This window comes from Gobio gobio (assembly GCF_949357685.1).
Source record: "Gobio gobio genome assembly, chromosome: 11".
Classification (NCBI taxonomy): domain Eukaryota; kingdom Metazoa; phylum Chordata; class Actinopteri; order Cypriniformes; family Gobionidae; genus Gobio; species Gobio gobio.
Genome location: NC_137104.1, coordinates 53,036,130 through 53,047,562, shown reverse-complemented (window position 1 = coordinate 53,047,562; position 11,433 = coordinate 53,036,130). Strand labels below are relative to the sequence as shown.

Below are 11,433 nucleotides of genomic sequence, written 5' to 3'. Positions count from 1 at the left end.
TAATAATCCTTTAGGTGAGTGTATATAGTCATACAAACCATCAATGGAAAGCATATTAATTCAGCTTTCAGATGATCTCAATTTACAAAAATTGACTGGTTTTCGGTCACATAGATGTATAGAAACTTAAAGCAGTAAATAAACAATGTGTAGGTTCTTTATATATGGCCTAACTATAATTATAATCTCAATCTTGTTTTATTTTTAAGGTCTTTATTGATATGATAGGTTCGCCTATGGATCAATACACCGCTTGAAAGCACATGTGTTTTATGACATCTGGTAAATCCTGTGTCTGACTGTAAATCAGTGTAATCAGTGGCTTTATGGCCGGGTGAATTATGCCATGGTGCATCTGGGTGTCGCCGCGCGCATTGCGCAACGCTCGCGCAGCGCGGATGGCTTGACGCGCCGTTCCCGACTCGATTCCGCGCGGTGATATCAAACATGAGAGAAACTATGTGTGTGTTTGTTTCACTGTAACCGTATAACATGGGCGACAGAAGCGAGAGGGGTTCGGGGAAGCACAAGCGGAGAACCACGGTCTCCGGAGACGCGGCGGCGGCTCAAGCGAAGCGCAGCGGCGCAGGAGAGACGCTCAGCGGGCAGGTGAAGGAGAAAGAGCCGCGACACGAGACATCCGCGAGTAAACTGAAGAACCACAGCGATGCTGGAGAGGACACGTTCAGGTGAAATATGCTGTTGAAAAACTATGTTTTGACTTGATGTGTGCAGCATCTGTGCATATACATAGCGCTGGGAACACACATATATATAGGCCTGTTCATACTAGCATATTACATCTTCATTTGATATAAAGATCAACAGAGGCACCAAAACGTATGTGGACACTCCAGTTACAAACAAAAAAAAAATTATTTTTACATAATTACATACAATTTTCTATTTTAATATACTTTACAATAGTATTTATTTCTGTGATCAAAGCTGAATTTTCAGCATCATTACTCCAGTGTCACATGATGCTCCGGAAATCATTCTAATATGCTTTATTATCAGTGTTGGAAACACTGTGTTATATATATAGGCTAACATGTGATACTTTTTTCAGGATTCTTCCATGAATAAGAAATTAAAAAAAGAACAGCGTTTATTCAAAATACACTGAAAAGATCTACTTAATTTTTCTTTAGCAAGTTTTTGCACACATATTCTTAAGTACATTTCACATATGAAATTAAAGCTACTGTCCGTAACTTTTTTTGTGTTCAAGATTTACAAAGATTATATAATGAGAATGTACAACATGAATCCATTTTCCAAACCGTGTTTGTGTCTTACCCTGAATCATTATGGCACGCTTATAATAAGGCCAGTAAAAGGTTGAGTAATTTCTACTTATTTGAAGTTTCTTTTGCAATACATTTTTACTAAAATGTAGACTATGCTTTAATATCTAAGTCAATAACACAATAGAAAGTTGAGTAGTTTCACTTAATAAAAAAAAAAAAAAACTGTTTTTTAAAGAAATGTATACTTTTATTCAGCAAGGATGTGTTAAATAGATTTTATATAGATCAGAAAAAGTGATATTAAAGATTTATATTGTTAGAAAATAATTTTGAATAAATGCTGTTCTTTTGAACTTTTTATTCATCAATGAATCCTGAAAAAAGTACCCAAAAAATTATTATACACATAATAAATCATCATATAAGAATGATTTCTGAAGGATCATGTGACACTCTCAGGAAAAAAAGGTACAAAAGCTGTCACTGGGGTGGTACCCTTTCAAAAAGGTACACCTTTGTACCTAAAGAGTGCCTATTAGGACCTCAAAGGCACATATTGGTACCAAATTTGTACGTATTAGAACCTTTTTAATGGGGACCGTTGCTTTTGTACCTTTTTCTCTGAGAGTGTGAAGACTGGAGTAATGATGATAAATTCAGCTTTGATCACAGGAATAAATTATATTTTAAAGTATATTAAAATAGAAAACCATTATTTTATAATGTAATAATATTTCACAATATTTCTTTATTTTTTTCTGTATTTTTGATCAAATAAATGCAGCCTTGGCGAGCATAAGAGACTATATATACTTAAATATTATATATATATATATAATATATATTTGAACAAAAAATGTATGTGTGGATGTCACTGTCAAATCACAGTAAATTGGGCTAATTTTCTAGTTTTCCAGTCACACTTTATTATTTATATATTCATTTGATCTCTAATAAATGCAGAATTTAGCAAACACTACTAATTGAATTGAGGCTTTGTGTATTCATATGCACAGTGAAGAATGGCAGGAAAGTTTAGGGAGGTCAGGATTGAGAAATGGTGCAAGCAGTCACATTATTTAGATATTTCACTTTGGATCGGTTTGAGCAATGACCATCAAGATAATGCAGATCTCTAAAGAGAATGGAAGTGAAATATCTTCTTCCCATGCATACGAGCACACTGAGCAATACTGTACAACGCATACTAGGGGTGTAACAATATATCGTGCCATAATACAAAAATGCAACAATTGTGTATAGTTCAAGTTTACAGAGTTTTAGTGTCACATTAAACTACTACATGTATATATAATGTTGAATATAATGTATAATAATGCAATGGGGGAATACTTGTGTGACCTGATAATGCCAAATGTTGTATGTTACTAGTAAAAAGTGGCCAACATTATTTCATCTACTCAGCCTCAGAATCATGAATATGTTTATTCTGCTGTCACCGTTGTCCTGTGCATTGGGTTACCAGCACCAAGCCTATTCTTTCCACCCGCAATGTAATACCAAATTTAGCATTTTTACCAAATTTTACCATGTTGTGGAGTATCGCAATAATATCGTATCGTGAGATGAGTATCGTGATATGTATCGAATCGTGACATGAGTGTATCATTACATCCCTTATGCTGCGTTCACACCAAACGCGAATTGAGCGTCTGGCGCGAGTGATTTCAATGTTAAGTCAATGGAAAGGCGTGTTGACGCGCGTCTGGAGGTCCCGCGGCGCGGAAGGCGCGTTACGCGCGGCGCGAAGGACGCGAATCCGCCTCATTCGCGCGTCCAGTTCGCGCGAATGGCGCGAATTGGACGCGAATTGAGCGTCTTGCGCGGTACGCGCGTTACACGCGAATGGTGCTTTTGTGCATTCACGCGTTTGAAGCGTATTCGCGTCTGACGCCCGAGTTGAAAAATTTGAACTTTGGCGTCAATTCGCGCCGCGTTAACCAATCAGGAGCCTGCTTGCTGCTGTCACGTGGTAAAGTGACGTGTATGAGAAACCCTGCATAAATTAAAAATAGTACTATTGTGTCACAAAATGTAGTTTTAAGACTTTTTCAGGTGGGAATGTAGTTGTTTAAAGCTCAATCTGTGGTTTATTTATAAAGAGAGCGCCTATTGAAAAAAAAATTCTTGTGTTTTTGGAGTTGTGAGATCCAGGCGATCACCGCGGGCAATCACTGCTCATAACCCCGGCGAAGGCAGCCTTTCCTCGGCCAGTCCTTCTGGCGTCTGCCGCTGGCTCTGATGTCCTGTAGTGGTGGTTCGTTTTGTGTAGATCTAACGGCCGATCTTTGCTCTCATGAATCTATAATTTGTTGTCTGCCAAATCGTTTTGACTGAGGGCAAAGATAAGTTTCATAACTTTATATTTTAAGGATATTTAAACATACATGCAGTGAAGATGATGTAGGAGTTGCCTGGACCACATTTGTGTGGCTATTAATGCTTAATATATATTTTTAATGAAAATGAAAAGAGGCAGAGTGGTGTTTTATGACATATTTCTCCTGGAGTGCCTTGAACGCGCGTCAATTTCGCTTCAAACGCTCGATTTCTACGCGCGTCCAATTCTCTGCGGACGCGCGAATGCATTCAAAATGTTCGCGCGTGAAACTAGACGCGGTAGGCGCGATTTTGACGCTCAATTCGCGTTTGGTGTGAACGCAGCTTAATGGTGAAATATAAAGTAATGAAACTTATCTTTGCCCTCAGCCTAAACGATTTGCCAGGGAACAAATTATAGATCCATGAGACCAAAGATCGGCCGTTACAAGACGAATTATAGCTCGAGACACACCACAGAGACATCAGAGCCAGCGGGAGACGGCAGAAGGACTGGCCGAGGAAAGGTTGCCCTCGCCGGCTTTCACGTGCGCTGAGCGCGCTGTCCGCTGGAGCTCACAGCTCCGACAACGGCAGATAAAATGTTCAAATAGGCACTGTTTATGTAAATAAACCACAGATTTGAGCTTTAAACAACTACATTATCGACTGAAAAAGTCTTAAAACTACGTTTTGTCACACATTAACAGTAGATATGAACAAAAAAAAAGACATGTAAACACAGCCCATGTCAGCCATTTCTCAACGAGACGAGCTGCTGGCGGAAGCCCCGCCCATGACGCGAATTCGCATCTGTTGTGCAGTAAATGTCACACGCGATTCGCGCGAATTTCACGCGCGATTCGCGCGAGTAAACTAAAAATGTACACGCGTCCACCTTCGCGCGATAAGCGCGAATTATTCGCGCGAATCGCGTCCGGTGTGAACGCCACATAATGCATATTTTTAATATAGTGATGTAGTGGCAATATAATGTTGGTCAGACTTTAGATTAGGGTCCCATTCTCACTATTAACTATGACTTTTGCCTCAATAAACTCTTAATTAATTAGTTAGTGGCAGTTGTTAAGCTTAGATTAAGGGATGTGGAATATGGTCATGCATTAACATGTGCTTTATAAGTATTAATAAACAGACAGTATCCTAGTAATATTCATGATAATAAGCAACTTGTTAATAGTGAGAATTGGACACTAAACTAAAGTGTTACTGAAAAAATATAATGCTTTTGTAAATCATAAATCGGAATTATGACATGCTACGTTATGATTATGACATTTTGAAATGGACAGGAAGTCAAAATTACGACATACTAAGTAATTATGAGAGTCACAATTATAACAAAAAAAATCATAATTATGACAGAAAATTCAAAATCATGACAAGTCATAATTATGACATAAGTTATATGTATGACACAAAAAGTCATAATTATGACATCATTTGAAATTATGAAATACAAAGTTATAATTATGACAATCAAAATCATGATAAAATTTGAAAGTGACACACTTAGTCATAAGTATGACAAAAAAAAATCAAAATTATGACATAATTATGACAATAAGTTATAGTTTTTGATTTTATTTTGATAAAAATCAAAATGATGACAATTATGCAATTAGTTATAGTTATAACACTAAAAGTCAAAATAATGACATAAGTCGAAATTATGAAATACGAAGTTATATCATGATACAAATTTGAAAGTGACACACTAAGTCATAAGTATGACATAAAATTCAAAAATTATGACAATAAATTATAGTTATGACACAAAAAAATCTAAATTATGACAATTATGAAAATAAGTTATGACACAAAAAGTCAAAATGATGAGATAATTATGGCAATAAGTTATAATTATGACACAAAAAGTAAAAATGATGACAAGTTGAAATTATGAAATGCGAAGTTATAATTATGACAATCAAAATCATGATAAAAATTTTAAAAAAGTCATAATTATGATATAAAAAATAAAAGAATATGACATAATCATGACATTAAGTTATAGTTATGACAAAAAGTCAAAATTATGACATAATGAGTCATACTTGGGACATGAAATGTCAAAATTATGACAAAGATTTGAAATTGATGTACTAAGTCTGACTTGAAAAATTAAAAATTATGACATTAAGTTATAGTTGACAAAAAAAAAGTCAAAAATGAGGACATGCTTAAATAAGTATTTTAAATAGACTTTAAAAATTTTGTCCACAACATGTCAGGCTCATATTTCAGCTTAAGGTGGGGGAAAACAAATATTAATTTTATATACATCAGTCAGATTTAAGATTTAGGGTCCAATTCACACTATTAACTATGACTTTTGCCTCAATAAACTCCTAATTACTGCTTAACAATAGTTAGTAATGTAGTTGTTAAGTTTATATTAAGGGATGTAGAATATGATCATGCAGAATAAGGCATTAAGATGAGCTTTATAAGTACTAATAAACAGACAATATCATAGTTATATGCATTATAAAAAGAACTGGACCCTAAACTAAAGTGTTACCATAATGTTTTCTGGTTCTATAGTGATCATTTTGTCAAATGTAGTCGGTCGTCCTGGTGTTTCTATGAATCTTTAAAGTAGAATACACTGCATATGTACAGTATAGTGGAAACGTTGCATGAGTAGTTTGACAGTTCTGAAAAAATAATGAACTATATCTAGAAGTCAAGTTTAACCCTAACCAGAGGTCTTCAGGTGAAGGTGTGAAGGTCGAGCCACTCGTTGAGCTGTTGTCACACCTCATTGATAAGATCAACAGTCTTTAATAACTTTAGCGAGCAGCCCTTTCTAACTCACACACTCTCGTCCTTTCGTCACTGATTTCAACACTGGCTCGTCCTCATATAAACTCGCTCTTAAAGGATTAGTTCACTTCAAAATGAACATTTCCTGATCATTTACTCCCCCCCCCCTCCATCTCATCCAAGATGTTCATGTGTTCATGTCAAAAAGACATATAATTATATATCACACTTCTTATCCTGAGAAATCTAGACTAGGCTTTGTAGACGTGCATTTCCAACATACTATTTAAAGCTGCACTATGTAAGTTTTCCGTCCGCTAGAGGTCGCCTGTTCAAAACAAAGGCGTAGTTTGATGACGGCCGGAATCTCGGGACATGTGGTCTTCACCTCACAGCCGGTGGGAAAGAATCGGGATAGGACTCGGGCAGAAATCATGTGGATTATTATGTGGATGTGATTATTAACGTTACTGTAGTCTGAAGCTGAGCAGGAGCGAGTGTTGTGGAGCTGAGGAACCGCTGGAGCGATTGTTAATGAGATGAACGCAACACACGCCTCGCGAGCAGCGGGACTTTTATTATGAAGCCACAGTCGCCGGCGCCACTTCCGGTTTTCCGCTCATGAATGTGAGGCAGAGGTCTTCACGGAGCCCCTGAGACCCGTGGACCCGGGACCCGTACGGGTTCGGGTCTATATTTTAAATGATCAGCCGGGTCCGGGTCGGGTCCCAATCTATTACTACGGGTCCCGGGTCTCTTTAACATTGTGTGTAATACCGGAGTCGGAGAACACCTGCCCGTGATCAGAGTCAGTCAGCACTGCTTGTGTGTTTTTTGTAACTTGCAACTTGTAAAATTAGGATAAGAAAAGTGTGAGCTGGGAAATAAGGTTTAAAAAAAAGAAAGAAGAAAAACACGAGTGATCTCTCTCTCTCTTGCTCGTTCGCTCGCCTCACGCTCGCTCTCTCTCTCTCTCTCGCGCGCGCGTGCTCTCTCTGCAAGCGCACGGTAATAATAATAATGGATACCTTCATGAGTGATGTGCGAAAAAAAGCTAAAAAACGACGAATATAAAGAAGTTAAACCCACGGGCACCTCTTCTGTCTGGGCGTCCTTCATGCATTGGCTATTGTGGACAAACAGCCTACGTGTGACGCACTGTTGAAGTTTGATTTGAACTTATATTTAAATAATATATTTCAAATCAGCAACAAAATCTCAGGTGAACTGTCACAAATGTTTTCTATGATGCTCAAATTGCGTAAAAAAGCTCAGGTTGCTCCAGTCAACGCGCATGTGCAGTCTCATGTTTCTATGGCAACCTGAGCTTCCGCTGTGATTGACTTTAATAATAATATGAATGAACCGTCTTATTTCATCTTAAAGTTTTGGTGAACAAACTCGGCTCACAGAGATGATAGCAAATAAATAATGCTGACGTCAGCAGCCACCGAACGAGCAATCGTTATTATAGTTCAAAAAGGCAAACAGTCAAAGTTATTATGCGAGTTAACTTGAGGCGAAATGCAAATCTGCAAAGACGCATTTGTCATCCGTCACCGTGACATGAAGTGGACTTTTAAAGCTGAAATGATGAGTGAATTAAGCATGCTTGGAATAACAAGAGAGGAATAACATGGATTTAACTTTTTGGCAAGGATGTAACGTTAATGCATCAAGTCAAGTAACGTTACAAGGAAGGGAGACGTCGGCTAACGTTACGTTATAGGTAAGACAAAAGTTATATTTTTCATAACTTGTTTATTGACTTGTTAATATCAGTTATTGTGGAATATGTGATAATCGGATCCAGTCGGGTCTGTGTCTTCGCACCGGGTTCGGTTCCAGCTTTTAAATAATAGACGGGTCCAGGTCGGTTCCGGGTACTACATTTTTGGCATTTCTCGGATCTGCACGGGTCCGGGTCCGGGTCCAGCTTTTGAAATAATAGACGGGTCCGGGTCGGTTCCGTTAAGCACATTACGGGTCTCTTCCGGTTCGGGTATGAATTTTTGGACCCGTGAAGACCTCTAATGTGAGGTAACGCAGCTCTGATTATCATATTAGACACATCTGAGTGTGTTGATGATGTGATGACGTTACTAATAAAATAATAAAACAGCAAACCGAGGGGAACGCGGATATGATGTCATCGACAGGCCACGCCCTCACACGTCCCTGTTCCTCGGGTAAAATAGCATCTCACGATTTACAAATAGTTGGAAACATTTGGGATATTGTAAGTGGTCAACTGAACAAAATACATAACACTGGCCTAGTGGTTTGTGGATAGTTTACTGAAATTTTTTTTACATAGTGCAGCTTTAAGTTACATTTACTTAAAATATTGACTGCTGGATTTGGCTGATGCAGTGAACCCTTTTCCCACGATGATGACATTTTTCCATATTGCAACATATATCTAGCAATTTTTCTAATATTTCATATTTCAGGGTAATTTTACAACAGCGTTGTTGTTTCGAGGATGTTTGCTGCTTGATCAATATTATATATTCAAATGAACATTTTGTCACAACTTAATTTTATTGTGTACAATCTACTTACTGGTTCAAGTTCCCAGAATGCTTTTGCGTGAAAATGTTGAATTTATTTATCTTTATTGTGTTTTTAAGCAAGATAAATGAAGTAGAAGGCTTGTTATTATTGTTTAATGTTCTTTTAAGTTGGATTTAGAAATGTTTTTGTCATGCTGGAGTTTTGGGGGTTGCATCAGGTACAGGCGCAGCGCATCATATCCATTGCTTTGCTCAATGAGCAACCGTTTATAGCAGTATTGTGGTTCATCTCTACTGCGAATGCTTATTACATAGTGAAATAGTAATGCATGTCGTATAAGTGTATTCACTTTAGTTCTTTTTTGCATCTAATTCTATTGGCGCTTACTCAGTTGAATTATGTTTCTGCTACACAAAGTATTTGAGTTGTGTTTACTAGGAAAATTGAGTTGAAATGACTTAAGTTGAAGACATGTAAAGTGTATTTGGTCAAACACAAATTAGATGAGTTCAAAATACTTAGAAGTCTGATGCAAATAGTTAAACCAAGTCGAGATTTTTTACAGTGTCTGTTATTATTGCATCCTGTTAATGTACAACAAAACTAAGGTGCAAATAGTATGAATCTGTCAAAATAAAGTGTAAATTATATATAATTAATATTTACACATATTGCAAAGAACTGCTATGTTTTCCTGATGTAAATCGAATCACTATTTTCACTTAGTGTAAATAGAATCTAGTTGCTATTTACACTTTTTCGGGCTGTAGTTTGAGGCCTTTAATATCTATGATGCATATGCACATCTGAATGTCCTCAGCTTCTGCTTGACTCATTTGGTCTGTCTCTTCAGCTGCCACAAGCTGCAGGAGTCGCTGCTCAGCTCGGCAAGTGGCTACAGCAACTACAGAGGGATCCTCAACTGGTGTGTGGTCATGCTGGTGAGTTTCCTCAGACACGCCGGTCAATGTCCAAACTATAACGCACATCATAATAATCACATTAAAGATAGTGACTCTTATGGACGCTGTGAGTGATTTTCTCTTTGACTTTTGTTGTTTGATTATCATGAATAACACAAGCAGCAGCAGCAGCAGGTTTATTAGGCTGCTGTCACTTTAAGAGCGAATGCACAGACCAAATATATTGATACGCATCCTATTCACTTCCCAGCTGTTTTTATTCACTTAAAGAGTTAGTTCACACAAAAATGAAATAAAAATTTACTCACACTCAAGTCATCCTAGGTGTGTATGACATTCTTCTTTCAGACGAACACAATCAGAGTTATATTAAACATCTATCCGTTATAAAAGTGCATCTATCATCATAAAAGTGCATCTCTCCATCATAAAAGTGCATCTCTCCATCATAAAAGTGCATCTATCCATCATAAAAGGGCATCTATCATCATAAAAGTGCATCTATCATCATAAAAGTGCATCTATCCATCATAAAAGTGCAACTATCCATCATAAAAGTCCATCTATCCATCATGAAAGTGCATCTATCCATCATAAAAGTCCATCTATCATCATAAAAGTGCATCTATCATCATAAAAGTCCATCTATCCATCATGAAAGTGCATCTATCATCATAAAAGTCCATCTATCCATCATGAAAGTGCATCTATCCATCATAAATGTACATCTATCCATTATAAAAATGCATCTATCCATCATGAAAGCGCATCTATCATCATAAAAGTCCATCTATCCATCATGAAAGTGCATCTATCATCATAAAAGTCCATCTATCCATCATAAATGTACATCTATCCATTATAAAAATGCATCTATCCATCATAAAAGTGCATCTATCATCATAAAAGTGCATCTATCCATCACGACAGTGCATCTATCCATCATAAAAGTGCATCTATCATCATAAAAGTGCATCTATCCATCACGACAGTGCATCTATCATCATAAAAGTGCATCTATCCATCATAAAAGTGCATCTATCCATCACGACAGTGCATCTATCCATCATAAAAGTGCATCTATCATCATAAAAGTGCATCTATCATCATAAAAGTGCATCTATCCATCATGAAAGTGCATCTATCCATCATGAAAGTGCATCTATCCATCATGAAAGTGCATCTATCCATCATGAAAGTGCATCTATCCATTATGAAAGTGCATCTATCCATTATGAAAGTGCATCTATCCATCATAAAAGTGCATCTCTCCATCGTAAAAGAGCATCTCTTCATCATAAAAGTGCATATATTCATCATAAAAGTGCATCTATCCATCATAAAAGTGCATCTATCCATCATATAACTGCTCCACACGGCTCCGGGGGGTTAATAGAGGCCTTCTGAAGTGAAGTGGCGAATTTGTGTAACAAAAAAATCCATATTTAACACGTTATAGACTAAAATAACTAGCTTCCGGCGGGTCAGTGGTACGCAAGTCGACTTATGGTGAAAGAGTTATGCTTGACCCTTGAACCCTTGACGCATGCGTACTGACGAACGCAGGACCACAGAGGATAGAGCAAAACAAAACACAGCTCATGAATGAG

At 37.2% G+C, this 11,433-nt stretch overlaps 1 protein-coding gene across 6 annotated transcripts in view; it reads left to right on the top strand.

Annotated features, from left to right (window-relative positions):
* The first annotated feature begins 367 nt into the window (after positions 1 to 367).
* The window catches only part of dgat1a (diacylglycerol O-acyltransferase 1a), a 39,269-nt gene continuing 28,203 nt past the window's right edge, over positions 368 to 11,433 (top strand). For all 6 annotated transcript variants that reach the window (XM_079829808.1, XM_079829809.1, XM_079829811.1 and 3 more), the window contains exons 1-2: positions 368 to 689; positions 9,754 to 9,841. In XM_079829808.1, coding sequence (XP_079685934.1) covers positions 493 to 689; positions 9,754 to 9,841 — 285 coding nt within the window. In that variant the 5' untranslated portion in view covers positions 368 to 492. The remainder of the gene's footprint in view (positions 690 to 9,753; positions 9,842 to 11,433) is intronic.